Source organism: Oncorhynchus tshawytscha, unplaced genomic scaffold (assembly GCF_018296145.1).
Source record: "Oncorhynchus tshawytscha isolate Ot180627B unplaced genomic scaffold, Otsh_v2.0 Un_scaffold_2711_pilon_pilon, whole genome shotgun sequence".
Taxonomy (NCBI): Eukaryota; Metazoa; Chordata; class Actinopteri; order Salmoniformes; family Salmonidae; genus Oncorhynchus; species Oncorhynchus tshawytscha.
In genome coordinates, this window is record NW_024609716.1 from 204,640 (window position 1) to 229,974 (window position 25,335).

At 45.9% G+C, this 25,335-nt stretch overlaps 1 protein-coding gene across 3 annotated transcripts in view; it reads right to left on the reverse strand.

The window, feature by feature from the left end:
* Positions 1–23,418, reverse strand: part of usp7 (ubiquitin specific peptidase 7 (herpes virus-associated)) — a 71,683-nt gene extending 48,265 nt beyond the window's left edge. For 2 of the 3 annotated variants that reach the window (XM_042317198.1, XM_042317197.1), the window contains exons 1-8: positions 22,405–23,418; positions 6,719–6,820; positions 6,398–6,596; positions 4,918–5,056; positions 4,694–4,782; positions 2,844–2,952; positions 2,280–2,410; positions 1,647–1,701 (exon numbers count right to left, since the gene is read on the reverse strand). In XM_042317198.1, the coding sequence (XP_042173132.1) occupies positions 1,647–1,701; positions 2,280–2,410; positions 2,844–2,952; positions 4,694–4,782; positions 4,918–5,056; positions 6,398–6,596; positions 6,719–6,820; positions 22,405–22,489 (909 nt within the window). In that variant the 5' untranslated portion in view covers positions 22,490–23,418. Of the gene's footprint in view, positions 1–1,646; positions 1,702–2,279; positions 2,411–2,843; positions 2,953–4,693; positions 4,783–4,917; positions 5,057–6,397; positions 6,597–6,718; positions 6,821–21,444; positions 21,469–22,404 lie in introns of those variants that run through there. The other variant, XM_042317199.1, reaches the window with a different exon arrangement.
* Positions 23,419–25,335: the final 1,917 nt, after the last annotated feature.

Genomic DNA, 25,335 nt, shown 5'->3' on the forward strand with positions numbered 1-25,335 from the left:
TCATTTGCGATTTTCATGAATAGTTAACGTTGCGTTATGGTAATGAGCTTGAGGCTGTATTCACGATCCCGGATGGCTCGACGCAAGAAGTTAAGGCCTTGCAAGTAACCCTTTCACTGTAAGCTCGACACGTGTGGTAATCGGCACGTGACAAATAAAATTAGATTTGAACACACACACTCTGGCTTGCTTCTAACCCAACCAGGTCAATAGATCTGAACCATTACTATAGTGAAAACATCTTGGTTCTAACCCTGGTTCTAACCCAACCAGGTCAATAGATCTGACCCATTACTATAGTGAAAACATCTTGGTTCTAACCCAACCAGGTCAATAGATCTGACCCATTACCATAGTGAAAACATCTTGGTTCTAACCCTGGTTCTAATCCAACCAGGTCAATAGATCTGACCCATTACTGTTGTGAAAACATCTTGGTTCTAACCCAACCAGGTCAATAGATCTGACCCATTACTGTTGTGAAAACATCTTGGTTCTAACCCAACCAGGTCAATAGATCTGACCCATTACTGTAGTGAAAACATCTTGGTTCTAACCCAACCAGGTCAATAGATCAGACCCATTACCATAGTGAAAACATCTTGGTTCTAACCCTGGTTCTAACCCAACCAGGTCAATAGATCAGAACAGCAGCATTTTAATCTTCCTATAGCGGGTTGCCGGGAACCCGTATTTAACATTCATAAACCACGTCACGGACCGTTCTAAAACGACTTGCGTGTCGACATCGTGAACCATTTGTTTACGCGATGTTCAGTCATGTTAGGTCATTGGCTAGCTAGTTAATAACCTGGTAACTTTACGCAATGTTCAGTCATGTTATTTCATTGGCTAGCTAGTTAATAACCTGGTAACTTTACACGATGTTCAGTCATGTTAGGTCATTGGCTAGCTCGTTCATAACCTGGCAACTTTAGTCTATCCAGACATCTGGAGACTCAGACAGACAGGTAAAGCTTCTTCAGGAGATCAAGGATCATAGTAATAACAGACATCTTGCATGTCATCCTCAAACCAGACTTTTTTCTTAAAGAGACAGTGTACCATTTTCAATGGCACACTTCTCAAATAGGAAAATTGTGCTTTTACACAACGCAGAAACTCTCTCATTTTCCACAAATTATTTTGTAATTGCAATGGCATGTATTTTTCATCAACTTTTTAAAAACTTTTCTAATAAACTAATGTATTTACAATGTTACATATTAGTTTCTAGGTCTCAACCGGAGGTTCGAAAGTAGCTAGAATTCATATAGGCCCAAAATAGGCTGTATCCCAATCCATTTAAAAGGTGCAATATGCAGAAATCGCTCCATCATTTCCTGCTGGTTAAAATTCAAACAGCTCGCCTAATTTCAGTTTGTGACCAAATCAAGCAATGTACAGTGTAGAGAATCATTGTACCATCTAAACCACTGTGAGCTCTCTCTTCTATAACCAAAAATATTGTGTTTTCAGCTGGTGTACAAAACCTAAAGACAAATAAACACAAACAAAACTTCAGATCTGGGTCTGGTGCTCCTAAATTTTGTGTGGGATGCAACGAACATGATTAAATTCAGAGCCCTGAATACACACACACACACACACGATTGAACGAACACACACACAGAACAACTACTCACCACTCTGCAGAGCTCCTGAACGTCGTGTTGCATGAAGCTGTCTAATGTCTCCCACCTGCAGAGAAAACAAGACATTCACAGTCAACTACTGTCACAATGTAACCATGTTATAAACAAGACATTCACAGTCAACTACTGTCACAATGTAACCATGTTATAAACAAGACATTCACAGTCTACTGTCAATGTAACCATGTTATAAACAAGACATTCACAGTCAACTACTGTCACAATGTAACCATGTTATAAACAAGACATTCACAGTCAACTACTGTCACAATGTAACCATGTTATAAACAAGACATTCACAGTCAACTACTGTCACAATGTAACCATGTTATAAACAAGACATTCACAGTCAACTACTGTCACAATGCCACCATGTTTAATCACTGACCCATAACGGACCACAATGCAAAGCATCACTTAATCAGGACAACGTGACGTATTGCCAGGGTCCTTCCCTGTAGTCACTACTCAGAGCACACCGTAGCAAAACATTTAGCAACGGACAATGAAAACAGGCGTTTCTCAGACATAAATCAGGTAGTCCCTTTTCCAGTCTCATTGATTAATCGATCGGTCATTTCATTTCTCCTGCAGTGTTGCTAGCTGAGGGGTCCTGGCACCTACCCAAAGGACTTGGTGAGTTTCTTGGTGCCGACGGGCTTGTCGCTGTGTTGCAGCTCATAGAAAACCCTCTGTAGAGCCAGCGGAACACTCTTAGACGAGTCGTCTCCCTCTGTAGGCATCATGTACACCGCCTGGTACAGAGAGAGCGGGGGGGTTAGACACACAAACACTCTCTCTGTAGGCATCATGTACACCGCCTGGTACAGGAGAGAGAGAGGGGGGTTAGACACCCAAACACTCTCCCTCTGTAGGCATCATGTACACCGCCTGGTACAGGAGAGAGAGAGGGGGGTTAGACACACAAACACTCTCCCTCTGTAGGCATCATGTACACCGCCTGGTACAGGAGAGAGAGAGAGGGGGTTAGACACACAAACACTCTCTGTAGGCATCATGTACACCGCCTGGTACAGGAGAGAGAGGGTAGACACACAAACACACTCTCTCAAAAGAGTCGTCTCCCTGTATAGACATCAAATACACCGCCTGGTAGGCACAGAGGAGAGGGGTGTTAAACACACTTGAGCGTAGTATGACAGAGCAGTAGTTAGTTGTCTCACTGACCCTCCGCAGCTGGTTGGTGAAGAACAGGGTCTGTAGGAGGCTGTTCATATAACATGTCGCTCCCTGGTTCTTCAGACCCACGTAGCCGGTGTGTTTCTTGGAGTCCCACCTGCGCACACACAGGAGAGCAAGGGGTTAACCCAACTACACACACACACACACACACACACACACACACACACACACACACACACACACACACACACACACACAGGAGAGCAAGGGGTTAACCCAACTACACACACACACACACACACACACACACACACACACACACAGGAGAGCAAGGGGTTAACCCAACTACACACACACAGGACAGCAAGGGGTTATTAACCTGGGTAACTCCAGGAAGAGGGTTGGACAGCCCTGCTCTAAACCAGGGGTGGTCAACTCCAGGAAGAGGGTTGGACAGCCCTGCTCTAAACCAGGGGTGGTCAACTCCAGGAAGAGGGTTGGACAGCCCTGCTCTAAACCAGGGGTGGTCAACTCCAGGAAGAGGGTTGGACAGCCCTGCTCTAAACCAGGGGTGGTCAACTCCAGGAAGAGGGTTGGACAGCCCTGCTCTAAACCAGGGTGGTCAACTCCAGGAAGAGGGTTGGACAGCCCTGCTCTAAACCAGGGGTGGTCAACTCCAGGAAGAGGGTTGGACAGCCCTGCTCTAAACCAGGGGTGGTCAACTCCAGGAAGAGGGTTGGACAGCCCTGCTCTAAACCAGGGGTGGTCAACTCCAGGAAGAGGGTTGGACAGCCCTGCTCTAAAAACCTAAAGAGGGTGGTCAACTCCAGGAAGAGGGTTGGACAGCCCTGCTCTAAACCAGAGGTGGGTAACTCTAAGAAGAGGGTTGGACAGCCCTGCTCTAAACCAGGGGTGGTCAACTCCAGGAAGAGGGTTGGACAGCCCTGCTCTAAACCAGGGTTGGGTAACTCCAGGAAGAGGGTTGGGTAACTCCAGGAAGAGGGTTGGTTAACTCCAGGAAGAGGGTTGGTTAACTCCAGGAAGAGGGTTGGTTAACTCCAGGAAGAGGGTTGGTTAACTCCAGGAAGAGGGTTGGTTAACTCCAGGAAGAGGGTTGGTTAACTCCAGGAAGAGGGTTGGTTAACTCCAGGAAGAGGGTTGGTTAACTCCAGGAAGAGGGTTGGTTAACTCCAGGAAGAGGGTTGGTTAACTCCAGGAAGAGGGTTGGTTAACTCCAGGCCCTTGAGGACCTGATTGGTGTCACACTTTTCTCCATCCCCAACAAACACAGCTGATTAATCAAATGCCATTCTAATCTGAAGATCATGATCAGGTGATTGTTGGAGTCAGGTGTGTAAGCTGGGGCAAGACTGACACCAATCACACCTCTGAGGACTGGAATTGCCCCCCCCCCCCGGGTTAACCCAACTACACTGGGACACAGGAGTAAGTTTACAACCACACATTGATGTCAGGATCACAGGATCTATGGTCAGGTCACTTGAAATAAAACATTATTAAAAATGATGTTTTTAATAAGATCGTTCTAGGTCGAGTGACACCGCTGAATAGAACTGGGTCGAGGTGTTGTGTTCTCGTTATTCCAAACATCTGGTGAACTGGACAATGGTCCCAACACACAGAGGGGGAGAGAGAGAGAGAGAGAGAAAGGAGAGAGAAGAGGGAAGGAGAGAAAGGAGAGAGAGAGAGAGGGAGAGAGATCGAAGAGAGAAGGAGAGAGATCGAAGAGAGAAGGAGAGGAGAGAGAAAAAGAGAGCAGAGGAGATAGAGGGAAAGAGTTAGAGGGAAGGAGAAAGAGATAGAGGGAAGGAGAGAGGAAAAGAGAACATGTGAGATAGAAGAGGGAAGGAGAGAAGTGAGGAATCAAGACTCACGCCACTCCGTGAGGAGCGTCTGCCTGCACGTAGACTTCAAAGGAGACTTGATCATCCTCCACAAAGCCTCTCTCTGGATCAGTCACATCCTGAAACACACCGGAGGTCAATTATGTTGGCTGTGTCTGTACGTGTATATATACACTCACCGGAGGTCAATTATGTTGTCTGTACGTATATATACACTCACCAGTGTATACCATGTGTGTGTGTGTGGTACTCACGCTCCAGGACATGAAGTTAGAGAAGCCCCAGTCGTTCTCCTTGTGGAAGAAGAGGTGGCTGATTCTGCGGCTGAATGACTTCTCATCGTCCTTATAGTTGATGATCTTCAGCATGGCCTGAGCATGGCACGACCAGGACCTAGCAGGGGGACACATTTACACGTTACACCAGGAAACTACTTCAGCATGGCACGACCAGGACCTAGCAGGGGGACACATTTACACGTTACACCAGGAAACTACTTCAGCATGGCACGACCAGGACCTAGCAGGGGGACACATTTAACGTTACACCAGGTCAGCATACACCAGGAACTAGCAGGGGACACATTTACACGTTACACCAGGAAACTACTTCAGCATGGCCTGAGCACTGTTTCCAGGACCTAGCAGGGGGACACAAACGTTCAGGAAATACTTCAGCTGATGGGGAAGTGTGTGTGAAACTAGCACCAGGACCTAGCAGGGGACACATTTACACGTTACACCAGGAAACATGCATGGCCTGAGCATGGCACGACCAGGACCTAGCAAGGGGACACATTTGACGTTACACCAGGAAACTACTTCAGCATGGCCTGAGCCTACGACCAGGACCTAGCAGGGGGACACATTTACACGTTACACCAGGAAACTACTTCAGCATGGCCATGGCCCGACCCAAGGGGATAGCAGGGGAAATGTACACCAGGAAACTATTTCAGCATGGCCTGAGCATGGCACGACCAGGACCTAGCAGGGGGACACATTTACACGTTACACCAGGAAACTACTGTATGGTGGTCAGGACCTAGCAGAAAATGTACACGTTACACCATGGGGACACATTTAAATGTTACACCACACACATGAACTAAGGCAGTGTTTCCACTTAAAAAGTCAAAATAAAAAGTCTGATGGGGAAGTGTGTGTGTGTGTGTGTGTGTGTGTAGCAGAGGTGAGTCGGACTCGCACTCTCGTGATGAGTTCACGTCACCCTGCCTACAACTTCAAAAACAGCGCCATCCTCGACCCAAGATGAAATGTCCTGTCCTAATGAAGGGTTAAGATGGTTCCCCCAGCGGGAGGCCGGGGTTCAGATCCCAACCATGACCTCTGTCTGTATCATGTGACGTCCATGGAGGCACCGGGATACAGATACCGTGAGGTCGTCGCTAGAAACAGGACCGGAGACAAACGAAGCAATGCGGTGTGTGTCTATCAGGGTCTCTGCCTGCATGCTGTGTGTGTGTGTGTGTGTGTGTGTGTGTGTGTGTGTGTGTGTGTGTGTCGATCAAGGTCTCTGCCTGCATGCTGTGTGTGTGTGTGTGTGTGTGTGTCGATCAAGGTCTCTGCCTGCATGCTGTGTGTGTGTGTCGATCAAGGTCTCTGCCTGCATGCTGTGTGTAATGATTAAGGCGTTGGTCCCCTGTGTGTGTGTGTGTGTGTATGTGTGTGTGTGTGTGTGTGTGTGTGTGTGTGTATGCATCACGTGACTCACGTGGAGTCGGAGTCTGCGTTGCACTGCAGGAAGAAGCCAACACTCTTCTGGTGCGGCCGGTCTGGGTAGAAGCGAGGCATCACCATGATCTTCCAGGGCAGGTTCCTGACGAAGCAGGACGGGCTGAGAACAGACTCACTCAGCCGGCTGAACCTCTCCACCACAAAACGACATGTCGCCTCCGAACGCCAGCTGGTATCTACATACACGGGAGAGGAGGGGCAGGGTGGGTCCATCAGGGTGTGTGTGTGTGTCCATCAGTGTGTGTGTGTGTGTGTGTGTGTGTGTCCATCAGTGTGTGTGCAGGTGAGTCCTTCTCACCATCCTCCATGTCCTCCTCTGTGTTGTGTCCGTCTGCCATGGCAACGTTCCCGTTAATCACCGGGTTGGCTGGGATTCTCGGGGGATCGTCTGTGTCCCCAGCTGCACACACACACACAGAGAGGAAGACGTCAGATAAACAGAGATATCAGGGCAGGAAGACACCAGCATGGTGATTTCTTGTTAGTATCACGGTCAAGGAATCAAAACGCCAGGTGGATTTAACTTCTTTAGGAAAACACCCCCGATGTAGGAAACTACCATCATATTATGTTGTCATTCAGAGTCACGTATTTTCCAAGCTACATCACATTATGTTGTCATTCAGAGTCACGTGTTTTCCAAGCTACATCACATTATGTTGTCATTCAGAGTCACGTGTTTTCCAAGCTACATCACATTATGTTGTCATTCAGAGTCACGTGTTTTCCAAGCTTACATCACATTGTCCTTTTTAAAAACCTACAGTATGTAACAAAACACATTCAGTCTGGTTCGTGTTTTCATTTTCTGCCAAGGAAAGAAATATTGTGATACCGAGGCATCGTCCCGACCCTAACAGAAATATGTTGTTTCTCACTGGTATGATGATGATATGAAGGGGAAGATGCACACAGTCCCCTGGCTAGGAATGATCCCCTTCAAATAGAGGCTCGACGTCTACCAGCATCTTATTTCAGCATGATCTGATCTTATCTGTCGGAAAGATATCAGTTTGTCTCTGTGAATGGTTTGTCTTCTGACAAATCAACTGTAAATTTCGGGGTTCCTCAAGGTTCCGTTTTAGGACCACTATTGTTTTCACTATATATTTTACCTCTTGGGGATGTCATTCGAAAACATAATGTTAACTTTCACTGCTATGCGGATGACACACCGCTGTACATTTCAAAAGTGCCCTCGCTAGAAGCATGTGTTTCAGACATAAGGAAGTGGATGGCTGCAAACTTTCTACTTTTAAACTCGGACAAAACAGAGATGCTTGTTCTAGGTCCCAAGAAACAAAGAGATCTTCTGTTGAATCTGACAATTAATCTTAATGGTTGTACAGTCGTCTCAAATAAAACTGTGAAGGACCTCGGCGTTACTCTGGACCCTGATCTCTCTTTTGAAGAACATATCAAGACCATTTCAAGAACAGCTTTTTTCCATCTACGTAACATTGCAAAAATCAGAAACTTTCTGTCCAAAAATGATGCAGAAAAATTAATCCATGCTTTTGTCACTTCTACGTTAGACTACTGCAATGCTCTACTTTCCGGCTACCCAGATAAAGCACTAAATAAACTTCAGTTAGTGCTAAATACGGCTGCTAGAATCCTGACTAGAACCAAATTTTTTTATCATATTTCTCCAGTGCTAGCCTCCCTACACTGGCTTCCTGTCAAAGAAAGGGCTGATTTCAAGGTTTTACTGCTAACCTACAAAGCATTACATGGGCTTGCTCTTACCTATCTCTCTGATTTGGTCCTGCCGTACATACCTACCCGTACGCTACGGTCACAAGACGCAGGCCTCCTAATTGTCCCTAGAATTTCTAAGCAAACAGCTGGAGGCAAGGCTTTCTCCTATAGAGCTCCATTTTTATGGAACGGTCTGCCTACCCATGTCAGAGACGCAAACTCGGTCTCAACCTTTAAGTCCTTACTGAAGACTCATCTCTTCAGTGGGTCAAATGATTGAGTGTAGTCTGGCCCAGGAGTGGGAAGGTGAACGGAAAGGCTCTGGAGCAACGAACCGCCCTTGCTGTCTCTGCCTGGCCGGTTCCCCTCTTTCCACTGGGATTCTCTGCCTCTAACCCTATTACAGGGGCTGAGTCACTGGCTTACTGGGGCTCTCTCATACCGTCCCTGGGAGGGGTGCGTCACCTGAGTGGGTTGAGTCACTGATGTGGTCATCGTGTCTGGGTTGGCGCCGTGGCGGAGATCTTTGTGGGCTATACTCGGCCTGGTCTCAGGATGGTAAGTTGGTGGTTGAAGATATCCGTCTAGTGGTGTGGGGGCTGTGCTTTGGCAAAATGGGTGGGGTTATATCCTTCCTGTTTGGCCCTGTCCGGGGGTTTGTTATATCTGGAGTACTTCTCCTGTCCTATTCGGTGTCCTGTGTGAATTTAAGTGTGCTCTCTCTAATTCTCTCTTTCTTTCTCTCTCTCGGAGGACCTGAGCCCTAGGACCATGCCTCAGGACTACCTGACATGATGACTCCTTGCTGTTATGATGACTGGGTCAGTTAAAAACACTGATCTGTATGGTGGTTATGATGACTGGGTCAGTTTAAAACACTGATCTGTTTATAGTTATGATGACTGGGTCAGTTTATAACACTGATTTGTTTATAGTTATGATGACTGGGTCAGTTTAAAACACTGATCTGTGAGGTGGTTATGATGACTGGGTCAGTTTAAAACACTGATCTGTTTATAGTTATGATGACTGGGTCAGTTTAAAACACTGATCTGTTTATAGTTATGATGACTGGGTCAGTTTATAACACTGATTTGTTTATAGTTATGATGACTGGGTCAGTTTAAAACACTGATCTGTGAGGTGGTTATGATGACTGGGTCAGTTTAAAACACTGATCTGTTTATAGTTATGATGACTGGGTCAGTTTAAAACACTGATCTGTGTGGTGGTTATGATGACGGTCAGTTTAAAACACTGATCTGTTTATAGTTATGATGACTGGGTCAGTTTAAAACACTGATCTGTGAGGTGGTTATGATGACTGGGTCAGTTTAAAACACTGATCTGTTTATAGTTATGATGACTGGGTCAGTTTAAAACACTGATCTGTTTATAGTTATGATGACTGGGTCAGTTTAAAACACTGATCTGTTTATAGTTATGATGACTGGGTCAGTTTAAAACACTGATCTGTTTATAGTTATGATGACTGGGTCAGTTTAAAACACTGATCTGTAAGGTGGTTATGATGACTGGGTCAGTTTAAAACACTGATCTGTTTATAGTTATGATCCTGTGGCGGACTGCAATAGCATCGAATAGTCCCCGTGATATGCAACTGTTCAGGGAAGTCCGGAACCAATACACGCAGTCAGTCAGGAAAGCTAAGGCCAGCTTCTTCAGGCAGAAGTTTGCATCCTGTAGCTCCAACTCCAAAAAGTTCTGGGACACTGTGAAGTCCATGGAGAACAAGAGCACCTCCTCCCAGCTGCCCACTGCACTGAGGCTAGGTAACACGGTCACCACCGATAAATCCATGATTATCGAAAACTTCAATAAGCATTTCTCAACGGCTGGCCATGCCTTCCGCCTGGCTACTCCAACCTCGGCCAACAGCTCCTCCCCCCCGGCAGCTCCTCGCCCAAGCCTCTCCAAGTTCTCCTTTACCCAAATCCAGATAGCAGATGTTCTGAAAGAGCTGCTAAACCTGGACCCGTACAAATCAGCTGGGCTTGACAATCTGGACCCCCTATTTCTGAAACTATCCGCCGCCATTGTCGCAACCCCTATTACCAGCCTGTTCAACCTCTCTTTCATATCGTCTGAGATCCCCAAGGATTGAAAGCTGCCGCAGTCATCCCCCTCTTCAAAGGGGAGACACCCTGGACCCAAACTGTTACAGACCTATATCCATCCTGCCCTGCCTATCTAAGGTCTTCGAAAGCCAAGTCAACAAACAGGTCACTGACCATCTCGAATCCCACCGTACCTTCTCCGCTGTGCAATCTGGTTTCCGAGCCGGTCACGGGTGCACCTCAGCCACACTCAAGGTACTAAACGATATCATAACCGCCATCGATAAAGACAGTACTGTGCAGCCGTCTTCATCGACCTTGCCAAGGCTTTCGACTCTGTCAATCACCATATTCTCATCGGCAGACTCAGTAGCCTCGGTTTTTCAGATGACTGCCTTGCCTGGTTCACCAATTACTTTGCAGACAGAGTTCAGTGTGTCAAATCGGAGGGCATGCTGTCCGGTCCTCTGGCAGTCTCTATGGGGGTGCCACAGGGTTCAATTCTCGGGCCGACTCTTTTCTCTGTATATATCAATGATGTTGCTCTTGCTGCGGGCGATTCCCTGATCCACCTCTACGCAGACGACACCATTCTATATACTTTCGGCCCGTCATTGGACACTGTGCTATCTAACCTCCAAACAAGCTTCAATGCCATACAACACTCCTTCCGTGGCCTCCAACTGCTCTTAAACGCTAGTAAAACCAAATGCATGCTTTTCACACTGATCTGTTTATAGTTATGATGACTGGGTCAGTTTATAACACTGATCTGTTTATAGTTATGATGACTGGGTCAGTTTATAACACTGATCTGTTTATAGTTATGATGACTGGGTCAGTTTATAACACTGATCTGTTTATAGTTATGATGACTGGGTCAGTTTATAACACTGATCTGTTTATAGTTATGATGACTGGGTCAGTTTATAACACTGATCTGTTTATAGTTATGATGACTGGGTCAGTTTATAACACTGATCTGTTTATAGTTATGATGACTGGGTCAGTTTATAACACTGATCTGAATTATAGTTATGATGACTGGGTCAGTTTAAAACACTGATCTGTTTATAGTTATGATGACTGGGTCAGTTTAAAACACTGATCTGAATTATAGTTATGATGACTGGGTCAGTTTAAAACACTGATCTGAATTATAGTTATGATGACTGGGTCAGTTTAAAACACTGATCTGAATTATAGTTATGATGACTGGGTCAGTGTAAAACACTGATCTGTTTATAGTTATGATGACTGGGTCAGTTTAAAACACTGATCTGAGTTCATTTCCCTGTTTCCTTGTGATGTCTGTGTTTCATCCTTAGAACAGAAGTTAATTTCCCTGCAATCTAAACATGCTGTTCGCATCACAAATAGCACCCTATTCCCTACATAGAGCTTTGGTCTAAAGTCGTGCACCATCGGGCCCTGGTTAAAAGTAGTGCACTATTTAGGATGCGGACACTGTCTGGTCATCTTTAACCATCAGGAAGAACACTGTAGTGCCGAGGCAGTGTCGCAGCAGCAGCAGTGTGTGTGTCTGTGTGTCGACTACAGCAGTCTGGTAATTAGTAACAATGAAGGATTAAGCTGTGAGCTCGTCTGACACACACACAAGCCTGTGTAGCTGCTTTAGGAAGGGGACAGGAGGAACTCAGGCAGGTAATTACCCAGACAAAGAGCCCGGGACTAGTCTCATCAATCACAACGAAGATGTCTACTGAAGAACAACACAGGAAGTCTGTATCTCAAACAGCACCCTATTCCCTATATAGTACACTACTTTAGACCAGAGCCCAATGGTACACTATTCCCTATATAGTGCACTACTTTAGACCAGAGCCCAATGGTACACTATTCCCTATATAGTGCACTACTTTAGACCAGAGCCCAATGGTACACTATTCCCTATATAGTGCACTACTTTAGACCAGAGCCCAATGGCACACTATTCCCTATATAGTACACTACTTTTATCCAGAGCCCAATGGTACACTATTCCCTATATAGTGCACTACTTTAGACCAGAGCCCAATGGTACACTATTCCCCACTACTTTAGACCAGAGCCCAATGGCACACTATTCCCTATATAGTACACTACTTTTACCAGAGCCCAATGGTACACTATTCCCTATATAGTGCACTACTTTAGACCAGAGCCCAATGGTACACTATTCCCTATATAGTGCACTACTTTAGACCAGAGCCCAATGGCACACTATTCCCTATATAGTACACTACTTTTATCCAGAGCCCAATGGTACACTATTCCCTATATAGTGCACTACTTTAGACCAGAGCCCAATGGTACACTATTCCCTATATAGTGCACTACTTTAGACCAGAGCCCAATGGCACACTATTCCCTATACAGTACACTACTTTTATCCAGAGCCCAATGGCACACTACTCCCTATTTGGTGCACTACTTTAGACCAGAGCCCAATGGTACACTATTCCCTACATAGTGCACTACTTTAGACCAGGGCCCCTAGGGAAGGTGTAGAGAATAGGGTACCATTTGAGAGTCAGACGAAGAGTGTGAGAGTCAGTAAAGTATATCTCGTGTCTCTGTCAGCAGTTCTACAGTCAGTTTGAATGACAGAAAAGCATCTCATATAAATATATATATATTAGTGTGTCCTTACCTACCCTAGCAGTATGAGTGTCATCTCTTCTGTGTCCGTGTGAGAGAGCCTGGTTGCATGTACTGATTGTGTGTGTGTATATGGAGCCCCAGTGAGCCACGCTCACGAGACTGGCCTCATTTTTCCAAGTGGATTACAGGCAGCTAACGACATGTGTCACTCAGCCTGCGTCCCAGATGACTCCCTATTCCAGGGATCCTCAACTAGATTCAGCCGCGAGCCGAGTGGCTGTCCAGGGGGCCGGGCTCCCGAGTGGGCTCCCAGGTGGCGCAGCGGTCTAAAGCACTGCAACGCAGTGCTAGAGGCATCACTACAGACCCTGGTTCAATCCTGGGCTGGATCAGAACCGGCCGTGATTGGAAGACCCATAGGGTGGTGCACCATTTGCCCAGCGTCGTTCGGGTTACGGGAGGGTTTGGCTGGGGGAGGCCGTCACTGTAAATTAAGAATTTGTTCTTAACTGACTTGCCTAGTTAAATAAAAGCTTAAAAAAAATAAAAATATACTTACAAATAATTGAGATTGTGCTTCTTGCAGTCAATTTGCAAACAGATATATTGTTTGACTAAAACATAACCATTTTAATAGCCTCTAGCACTGAGATGCAGTGTCTTAGACCACTAAACCAGGGTGTCTTTAGTGATATAGCCTCTAGCACTGAGATGCAGTGTCTTAGACCGCTGAACCAGGTACTGTAGTGATATAGCCTATAGCACTGAGATGCAGTGTCATAGACCACTGAACCAGGTACTGTAGTGATACTGCATCTCAGTGCTAGAGGCTATGTCTTAGACCGCTGAACCAGGTACTGTAGTGATATAGCCTCTAGCACTGTGATGCAGTGTCTTAGACCACTGAACCAGGTACTGTAGTGATATAGCCTCTAGCACTGAGATGCAGTGTCTTAGACCACTGAACCAGGTACTGTAGTGATATAGCCTCTAGCACTGAGATGCAGTGTCTTAGACCGCTGAACCAGGTACTGTAGTGGTATAGGCTCTAGCACTGAGATGCAGTGTCTTAGACCGCTGAACCAGGTACTGTAGTGATACTGCATCTCAGTGCTAGAGGCTGTCTTAGACCGCTGAACCAGGTACTGTAGTGATATAGCTTCTAGCACTGAGATGCAGTGTCTTAGACCGCTGAACCAGGTACTGTAGTGATATAGCCTCTAGCACTGAGATGCAGTGTCTTAGACCACTGAACCAGGTACTGTAGTGATATAGCCTCTAGCACTGAGATGCAGTGCCTTAGACCGCTGAACCAGGTACTGTAGTGATATAGCCTCTAGCACTGAGATGCAGTGTCTTAGACCGCTGAACCAGGTACTGTAGTGATATAGCCTCTAGCACTGAGATGCAGTGTCTTAGACCACTGAACCAGGTACTGTAGTGATATAGCCTCTAGCACTGAGATGCAGTGTCTTAGACCGCTGAACCAGGTACTGTAGTGATACTGCATCTCAGTGCTAGAGGCTATGTCTTAGACCGCTGAACCAGGTACTGTAGTGATATAGCCTCTAGCACTGAGATGCAGTGTCTTAGACCGCTGAACCAGGTACTGTAGTGATATAGCCTCTAGCACTGAGATGCAGTGTCTTAGACCGCTGAACCAGGTACTGTAGTGATACTGCATCTCAGCACTGAGATGCAGTGTCTTAGACCGCTGAACCAGGTACTGTAGTGATATAGCCTCTAGCACTGAGATGCAGTGTCTTAGACCACTGAACCAGGTATGATACTGCATCTCAGTGCTAGAGGCTTTGTCTTAGACCACTGAACCAGGTACTGTAGTGATATAGCCTCTAGCACTGAGATGCAGTGCCTTAGACCGCTGAACCAGGTATGATACTGCATCTCAGTGCTAGAGGCTGTCTTAGACTGCTGTGCCAGGTACTGTAGTGATATAGCCTCTAGCACTGAGATGCAGTGTCTTAGACCACTGAACCAGGTATGATACTGCATCTCAGTGCTAGAGGCTTTGTCTTAGACCACTGAACCAGGTACTGTAGTGATATAGCCTCTAGCACTGAGATGCAGTGCCTTAGACCGCTGAACCAGGTACTGTAGTGATATAGCCTCTAGCACTGAGATGCAGTGTCTTAGACCGCTGAACCAGGTACTGTAGTGATATAGCCTCTAGCACTGAGATGCAGTGCCTTAGACCGCTGAACCAGGTACTGTAGTGATATAGCCTCTAGCACTGAGATGCAGTGCCTTAGACCGCTGTGCAGATCTCATATGTAATCTTCTAACTAGTTATTATCATATTGATTAACTTTATGTCACAAAAAAAAACCTTGCATAAACACTGAATATAATGTAGGCCTACTTGTTAGGGTAACTTGGGGTAAATCTCCACCCGGGGTAACAAGCCCCCTGCCTGTACTTCTCACAGAAACCACTTCGTCACTATCCCCCAAACACTTTCCCTTGTTTTCACTACTCTTTCTCAACAAAAAAATATTATCTGACTCACAATTTTTTTTAAAGTCATTCCAAAATAAATGAAATTGAAAGGAGAGAGACGTTGTACCCCAAGCCACCCTACAATTGGCAGACGTTACATTTCACCCCACTCTCCCCTAGGCACATGTCAGTGTTAACATGCTTCTGCTAAACATCCTGGGTTTAAAACGGCAACGTTCGCGCATATTTAGGAGATGAGAAATAAATACAAGTAGGACTTGAAAGCTGGGATTTCTCTCTTTTTGAACCAAAAGCCTTTAAAACGGCTGTTTCTGAGATTTAATGCACAACAATTCTTCACTTCTTGTCAGACTGCATGTTTCCCTCCCTGTGGCACTGAGAACAGCATAGAACAACAAGCCGACAAGGTAAATAGACACAAATATTCTACTATGGGGTTGTTAGATTTTCTTATTATTTATTTGTTTTGTTTGCAGAGGAAAAGTACATGTGGAATGATGTCGCTGCTACAAAATGCGCCTCAGCAGAAATATCTGTTAATGTTTGGTTGTTGTTGTTGTCGTTGTTGTGAGTCGGTAATGATTTTGCCGTGGCGCAGCATCACAGTAAAAGGAGTGATACGTTTGACCAGGTCACATGGGGTAGACCCAAAGGCAGCACTATACAGGGAATGGGACAATAGGTTTGACCAGGTCACATGGGGTAGACCCAAAGGCAGCACTATGCAGGGAATGGGACAATAGAGTAGACCCAAAGGCAGCACTATACAGGGAATGGGACAATGGGGTAGACCCAAAGGCAGCACTATACAGGGAATGGGACAATAGGGTAGACCCAAAGGCAGCACTATACAGGGAATGGGACAATAGGGTAGACCCAAAGGCAGCACTATGCAGGGAATGGGACAATAGGGTAGACCCAAAGGCAGCACTATACAGGGAATGGGACAATAGGGTAGACCCAAAGGCAGCACTATACAGGGAATGGGACAATAGGTTTGACCAGGACACATGGGGTAGACCCAAAGGCAGCACTATACAGGGAATGGGACAATAGGTTTGACCAGGACACATGGGGTAGACCCAAAGGCAGCACTATACAGGGAATGGGACAATAGGTTTGACCAGGACACATGGGGTAGACCCAAAAGCAGCACTATACAGGGAATGGGACAATAGGTTTGACCAGGACACATGGGGTAGACCCAAAGGCAGCACTATGCAGGGAATGGGACAATAGGTTTGACCAGGACACATGGGGTAGACCCAAAGGCAGCACTATACAGGGAATGGGACAATAGGGTAGACCCAAAGGCAGCACTATACAGGGAATGGGACAATAGGTTTGACCAGGACACATGGGGTAGACCCAAAGGCAGCACTATGCAGGGAATGGGACAATAGAGTAGACCCAAAGGCAGCACTATACAGGGAATGGGACAATGGGGTAGACCCAAAGGCAGCACTATACAGGGGGAATGGGACAATAGGTTTGACCAGGACACATGGGGTAGACCCAAAGGCAGCACTATGCAGGGAATGGGACAATGGTTTGGTAGACCCAAAGGCAGCACTATACAGGGAATGGGACAATGGGGTAGACCCAAAGGCAGCACTATACAGGGAATGGGAATGGGACAATGGGGTAGACCCAAAGGCAGCACTATACAGGGAATGGGAGGTTTGACCAGGACAATGGGGTAGACCCAAAGGCAGCACTATACAGGGAATGGGACAATAGGTTTGACCAGGTCACATGGGGTAGACCCAAAGGCAGCACTATACAGGGAATGGGACAATAGGTTTGACCAGGACACATGGGGTGACCCAAAGGCAGCACTATACAGGGAATGGGACAATAGGTTTGACCAGGACACATGGGGTAGACCCAAAGGCAGCACTATGCAGGGAATGGGACAATAGGTTTGACCAGGACACATGGGGTAGACCCAAAGGCAGCACTATGCAGGGAATGGGACAATAGGATTGACCAGGACACATGGGGTAGACCCAAAGGCAGCACTATACAGGGAATGGGACAATAGGTTTGACCAGGACACATGGGGTAGACCCAAAGGCAGCACTATGCAGGGAATGGGACAATAGGAATGACCAGGACACATGGGGTAGACCCAAAAGCAGCACTATACAGGGAATGGGACAATAGGTTTGACCAGGACACATGGGGTAGACCCAAAGGCAGCACTATACAGGGAATGGGACAATAGGTTTGACCAGGTCACCATTTCCATTTCTCCTATAGAGCTCAATTTTTATGGAACGGTCTGCCTACCCATGTCAGAGACGCAAACTCGGTCTCAAACTTTAAGTCTTTACTGAAGACTCATCTCTTCAGTGGGTCATATGATTGAGTGTAGTCTGGCCCAGGAGTGTGAAGGTGAACGGAAAGGCTCTGGAGCAACGAACCGCCCTTGCTGTCTCTGCCTGGCCGGTTCCCCTCTTTCCACTGGGATTCTCTGCCTCTAACCCTATTACAGGGGCTGAGTCACTGGCTTACTGGGGCTCTCTCATACCGTCCCTGGGAGGGGTGCGTCACCTGAGTGGGTTGAGTCACTGATGTGATCTTCCTGTCTGGGTTGGCGCCCCCCCTTGGGTTGTGCCATGGCGGAGATCTTTGTGGGCTATACTCGGCCTTGTCTCAGGATGGTAAATTGGTGGTTGAAGATATCCCTCGTGGTGTGGGGGCTGTGCTTTGGCAAAGTGGGTGGGGTTATATCCTTCCTGTTTGGCCCTGTCCAGGGGTGTCCTCAGATGGGGCCACAGTGTCTCCTGACCCCTCCTGTCTCAGCCTCCAGTATTTATGCTGCAGTAGTTTACGTGTCAGGGGGCTAGGGTCAGTTTGTTATATCTGGAGTACTTCTCCTGTCCTATTCGGTGTCCTGTGTGAATTTAAGTGTGCTCTCTCTAATTCTCTCTCTCTGAGGACCTGAGCCCTAGGACCATGACTCAGGACTACCTGACATGATGACTCCTTGCTGTCCCCAGTCCACCTGGCCGTGCTGCTGCTCTGCCTTATTATTATTGGACCATGCTGGTCATTTATGAACATTTGAACATCTTGGCCATGTTCTGTTATAATCTCCACCCGGCACAGCCAGAAGAGGACTGGCCACCCCACATAGCCTGATTCCTCTCTTGGTTTCTTCCTAGGTTCCTGACTTTCTAGGGAGTTTTTCCTAGACACCGTGCTTCTACACCTGCATTGCTTGCTGTTTGGGGTTTCAGGCTGGGTTCCTGTACAGCACTTTGAGATATCAGCTGATGTACAAAGGGCTATATAAATACATTTGATTTGGTCACATAGGGTAGACCCAAAGGCAGTGCACTATGCAGGGAATGGGACAATAGGTTTGACCAGGTCACATAGGGTAGACCCAAAGGCAGCACTATACAGGGAATGGGACAATGACCAGGTCACATGGGGTAGACCCAAAGGCAGCACTATGCAGGGAATGGGACAATAGGTTTTGCTATGAAAAGTTAAGCATTAGATCACATATTTTGGTATTGCCTCCATGTAGCTTGTTTGTGGCCACAGGTTGAAGGCTGAAAAATATCAACATTAATCTAAAATTAACCCGATAAATAGCGCTGTTGGGAGAGTCGGAAAACCATAAATCAACTACCTGGAAATCACAAGAGGGCTGTTGATAGAGATAGGTGGGATCGGGCATTAAATGTACTTTTTGGACCACCAGCCACCGTAGCAGGTAGATAAAAAAAATATATATATGTGATTCATTTAATTGCTTTAATTTTTTTTTTTTAAACAGCAGAAATACGTTAAACAGCTACTGCAGCATTTATTTAGCTATAAATGTGATAAAACGTCACTATTTTTTTTACTCACAAATGCAGGTGGAATGGTCACACTGGAGCCTTGACCTCTTACCCACCAATGCCAAAATCTACCTGCATTTGGCAGGTGTTAATTTTAGGCCCTGGATGGGATGGACTGAGAGTAGTTGGGGGGGGCGGAGTTTAAAGAGTAGTTGGGGGGCGGGGTTTAAAAACTCACCTTCTATAACAGTTATGACTGAAAATACAAGTACATGAAAATATGGACTCATCAACCCAAAGGATGGCTACTTTGAAGAATCTCAAACATAAACAAAATATATTTTAACACTTTTTTTGGTAATTACATGATTCCATACGTGTTATTTCATAGTTTATGTCTTCACTATTCTCCTACAATATAGAAAATAGTAAAATAAAGACAAACCCTTGAATGAGGAGGTATGTCTGAACTTTTGACTGGTACTGTACATGTAACAAAAGAAAAAGCTGTAAAAACCACATTTTTTTGTCCCCAGAAGAGTCCCTACATCTTAGTAGGAGCGCTGATCTAGAATCAGTTTGTCCTGCATCTCAGTAGGAGTGCTGATCTAGAATCAGTTTGTCCTGCATCTCAGTAGGAGTGCTGATCTCAGATCAGTTTGTCCTGCATCTCAGTAGGAGTGCTGATCTCAGATCAGTTTGTCCTGCATCTCAGTAGGAGTGCTGATCTCAGATCAGTTTGTCCTGCATCTCAGTAAGAGTGCTGATCTCAGATCAGTTTGTCCTGCATCTCAGTAGGAGCGCTGATCTCAGATCAGTTTGTCCTGCATCTCAGTAGGAGTGCTGATCTCAGATCAGTTTGTCCTGCATCTCAGTAGGAGTGCTGATCTCAGATCAGTTTGTCCTGCATCTCAGTAGGAGTGATGCTCTAGAATCAGTTTGTCTTGCATCTCAATAGGAGTGCTGATCTCAGATCAGTTTGTCCTGCATCTCAGTAAGAGTGCTGCTCTGGGGTCAGTTTGTCCTGCATCAATAGGAGTGCTCATCTAGGATCAGTTTGTCCTGCATCAATAGGAGTGCTCATCTAGGATCAGTTTGTCCTGCATCTCAGAGTAGGAGTGCTTACCACTGGTGTTAAGTTAGGTACATTTAGTAAGATGTTAAAATTTAAATGGTTATAAAAATGACAAGGTGCCAATGTAAACCAACTGGTTGTAGTGTATCACTATTACGGTGGAAGGCCTCTTGTCCATGCACCTCAACTAGACCTGAATCTGCTCATCCAAACACCAGTTGTGTAAATAAATCAGAGATTCTATCAGTTGGACTGATGCACCTGCGGTAATGATGAATGATATGTAAATCTCCATCCTATGCATCACAAATGATCATAATGCTAAAGTGCATGCTACTGACGATTTTATTTGCTAAACTGTCAGAAATGTTGTTGACTGTCCCAACCTAATGGGGATCATTAAAAATGGCGAGCCACGCGCGTTGTCTTCCAATACAATGAAGCAGCAAATCCCCGCGCGCTGCCGGTGCAGGCCTTGCGGCAGAAACATAAACCCTGCCACCCACCTCGAGTTATTATGTTGGCTAAATCCTCAACTTGGCTAAACGCCATCTATCTAGCTGTGCACCATTACATATTTCCGGGTATCTTTTGGGCACAGGTGCTTTTATTTCAGTAACGTTAGTTCGCAAAGCTAGTTTAGACTATCGTTGATGTACGGCAAAACCAAATTGACGCATCGGTGTTGATTAACTTGAATTGTAAGCTCGCTAGTACCTCTTTGCTAGCTCATGAAATAGGTAGATAGATATCACCACTGCTAAATGAGTTAGCCATATCCAGCTAGCAACACGATTATTGCATGTATAGCTAGCACATGTGAAAATCACATCAATGACGATGCTGCAAACCAATTCCCTTTATAGAAACGTAAACAAACAGCTGAAGGGCCTTGCTTCAAATGGATCGCTTTAAAATGCTAAGTAATCCACCATCTTGGAATCGCCACCCCCCGGTCCACGGAGAGGCCTCCTATAACGGTCACTAAAAGACCAACCATTTTCAGTGAACAAAAATCAACAAAACAATTATATTACAAATATAAAATTATTAAAATTATACATATATTGTTTTACAATTAAACTTGAGCGGTCGTACCTTGTTACCTGGCTACTGTTACCTAGCTACGGTAGCTTGGTTACCGTGCGCTCTATTAGCGGCTAGCTGCCGTTAGCTAATTACAAACACATTAACACAGTCGGGTTGGCTAGTTAGACAAACAAATAGTAAACCATGAGATCCCTGTAAAAAAAAAAATATATATATATATATACCTTAACTAACTTACCAATTGGTCTGTCCAATGTGTAAGTAAATAGCAACATTTGCCTAATACCCGCTGGGTCATTAATAGCCATTGTTAAAACGGCATGCGTAGGCTCAAAGAGTGTGAAACATGCTAACTGTAGCTAACTGGGCTACTGTTTACAAAACATGAACGAGGGTGTAAACATCCAGACTAAAAATATGTCCCCGTTAACCCCTGTGACCGGGCCACAAACGATAGATTTTGTAGCGCGACTGAGAGCTATTGACCCGGGTTTATTTTTTTTGGGGGCGACTAGTAAAAGGTTGGCTAGCTAACCGCGATGAATGAATTGCACATTGCTATCGCTAACTAGCCAACTGATCCAAATATAAATCCATGTAAGTTAAGCTTGTTTAGGTGACAGATACACGACGGTTGTAAATATACTGTAAAAACATGTGGGTTTATGTCATGTTTCACTCGTGTTGTCTTTACGTTTAAACCAAAACGGATGTTTTGACCATCGTTAGCTACCAAGTTGACTGCGCCACGTTTAATCACGCCGACTAGCTTAGCTTAGCTTCAACACCGTGAGGAGAGCAAGAAACCCGTCCGTGAAAGTCCTAACCTGCCAGTTGCATATATATATATATATATATGATGTAAAGTTAACGAGTCACGGCTAGTTACCGGGTCCGTCCCACGTTAACTCACTAGTTTACATCCAACGACGCTTGTATTTGACATGTCAACAACACTTTAAAGCGAAGCTAACGTCGACTACGGACTAAACGAGGTCAGATGCTGCTGCTGCAATGGACGCAATCATCAGCTAAATCAGCCGTCTAGGCCTCGATGTTTACAGTTGAACGGATACATCAGTTCACACTAGCTAATATGCACTTCCAACATATTATTTTTAATGTAAATTGTTGTGTTAGTTTTATCATCCACCCCCCCTCCTCCTCCTTTTCCCGTGGCTTTTTGTTTTGTTCGTACCTTCCATCTCCATATCCTCGGGCTCGCTAAGTTGTTGCTCGCCGGCTTTCTGCTGCTGTTGTTGTTGAGTGTGGTGGTGGTTCATGTTGGCAACTGTTGTGAAGAGATGATGATGATGATGATGATGCCTGTTGTCTTTGTTCCCCTCGAACTGGTCCGTTGCTGGTTTACTGGGTTGTTGGTGATGTGTTTGAGGGTGCGGAGGTGGAATAGACAGGTCAAACCTGGTCGTCTGGGCCTGTTCTAAAACAACCTCGGCCTTGTCTCCCGTCAGCGCCGGGGATTGAGGGGACGAGGTCGGTGGAGGAGCAGGCAGAGAAACGCGGACGTATTTGCTTGCTATTCGCCCAATCTCGGCGCCTTGATGGGTGCAAGTCGCTGACGGTGGTGATGACTTACGGCTCCAAAAAAAAGGGAGACCCGTTGAATTAAATAAATCCCGACTTTTACACCGGGTAAATATGGGGCAATTGGTGAAGTGAGAGGGACAACTCACGACCTGCAGCCTGAGAAACAAATACTGTTGCCCTGTTTTGTAAGCCAACTGGCACAAGGCAGCCAACTAACGAAATGAGTCAATCAGGGGAAAAAAAAATAATAATTCATAAACTATCAATGCACATTGAAATACAACTTTCCCTTCGATATTCCCAGTCCGTGTGCTCCTCCGATTGTCCCTCGTCTGGGGGAGAGCAGAGAAAAAAGCTATCCATTCAAACCTGCTTCTAATTTGGAATCGCAGTAATTTAGAAGTTTAGGGTGATAGCGATGCCACAGCCCGATATCGACTTTTCCCCACACATTAAATCACCGTATTAATATTAAGCAACAAAAAAAAAAAATCATCACCTTGTCGCATTTCAAAACGTCTCTGTTCAATGAATAAATGTGCCCGGTCACAGCCAGAAGAAGCCTCTCACCCGCTTCCTTGGTTTGTGATGTTGAGTTTGAGGTAAAAAATCAAAATGGCGGTCGCGCTCTTCTCTGAAATGTCACATCCGCATGGAGATCTGAACACTCCCGCACACAGCAGAATCACTGGGTCGCTCGCTGTCTGACTGTGTATTTTTTCATTAACCAATATACTGGTTAGCAATCATAGGCTAAAACTCATGGGGGTAAAAAAAAATATATAATCATAGCTAATATTATAGGTTAGTTGGTTTAACGGGTTATAGCAGAGGTGTCAAGATTATGTTGCTCCGGGGGCCCGCATTCGGTCTTCAACGAGGTCCGGAGGGCCGCATTGAAAACTGGTTATATTTCCACACCGTCAAAAAAGTGCAAAAAAAAATTGTCCTCTATCCATCCTTTTTTGAATTTTCGATGCTCCCTGACTGTCTAGCCTTCATTTAGGTGATTATTAGCAAGCTGGACACAGTCAATAAACTGTATAAATGTAAGTCAATTATAATTGACAAAGTTTCGATTTGGTTTTAGTCATTTTACAGTAAGCCTATAATAAGTATGTTACAGTATGTTCCTTCATCCCCCCAATTTTTTTTTTTTGGGACACCCCAGGGTTATAGCGTTTACCAGAAATAGGAGTGTACTGGATGCGCCTTAAAGGGCCATTTTCTTTAAAATAGTTGCAACAAGACACTGCAAACACATAACATAAGTTTTATTCTCCAGTGCTATGGATATGAGTTGTAGAAATGGTATTATTTTCCCCGCTTTGGAGTATATTCTGTTTTGACCATATATGATGAGTCAATATCGCAGTGTAAAAACTGAGTGAAAGGGCCCAACATCATTGTTTTTGTCTCTAAGCTTCAATTATACAATCCAAAGAAATTCTCTGGTACATAACTGGACAACTGAACATGGCAACATTTTGACACAATACACTGATATAAGGCTGTATCACAACGGGTCATGATTGGGAGTCCCATATGGAGCATAGGGCAGCATTGGGAGTCCCATATGGAGTCCCATAGGGCAGCATTGGGAGTCTCATATGGAGTCCCATAGGGCAGCATTGGGAGTCCCATATGGAGTCCCATAGGGCAGCATTGGGAGTCCCATATGGAGTCCCATAGGGCAGCATTGGGAGTCCCATAGGGCATTGGGAGTCCCAGCATTGGGAGTCCCATATGGAGTCTCATAGGGCAGCATTGGGAGTCCCATATGGAGTCCCATTGGGAGTATGGAGTCCCATAGGGCAGCATTGGGAGTCCCATATGGAGTCCCATAGGGCAGCATTGGGAGTCCCATATGGAGTCCCATAGGGCAGCATTGGGAGTCCCATATGGAGTCCCATAGGGCAGCATTGGGAGTCCCATGGGCAGCATTGGAGTCCCATATGGAGCATAGGGCATTGGAGAGTCCCATAGGGCAGCATTGGGAGTCCCATAGGGTCCCATAGGGCAGCATTGGGAGTCCCATGGGCAGCATTGGGAGTCCCATAGGCCGTAGGGCAACATTGGGAGTCCCATATGGAGTCCCATAGGGCATAGGGCAGCATTGGGAGTCCCATATGGAGTCCCATATGGAGTCCCATAGGGCATAGGGCAACATTGGGAGTCCCATATGGAGTCCCATAGGGCAGCATTGGGAGTCCCATATGGAGTCCCATTGGGCAGCATTGGGAGTCCCATATGGAGTCCCATTGGGCAGCATTGGAGTCCCATATGGAGTCCCATAGGGCATAGGGCAGCATTGGGAGTCCCCTATGGAGTCCCATAGGGCATAGGGCAACATTGGGAGTCCCATATGGAGTCCCATAGGGCAGCATTGGGAGTCCCATATGGAGTCCCATTGGGCAGCATTGGGAGTCCCATATGGAGTCCCATTGGGCAGCATTGGAGTCCCATATGGAGTCCCATAGGGCATAGGGCAGCATTGGGAGTCCCCTATGGAGTCCCATAGGGCATAGGGCAACATTGGGAGTCCCATATGGAGTCCCATAGGGCAGCATTGGGAGTCCCA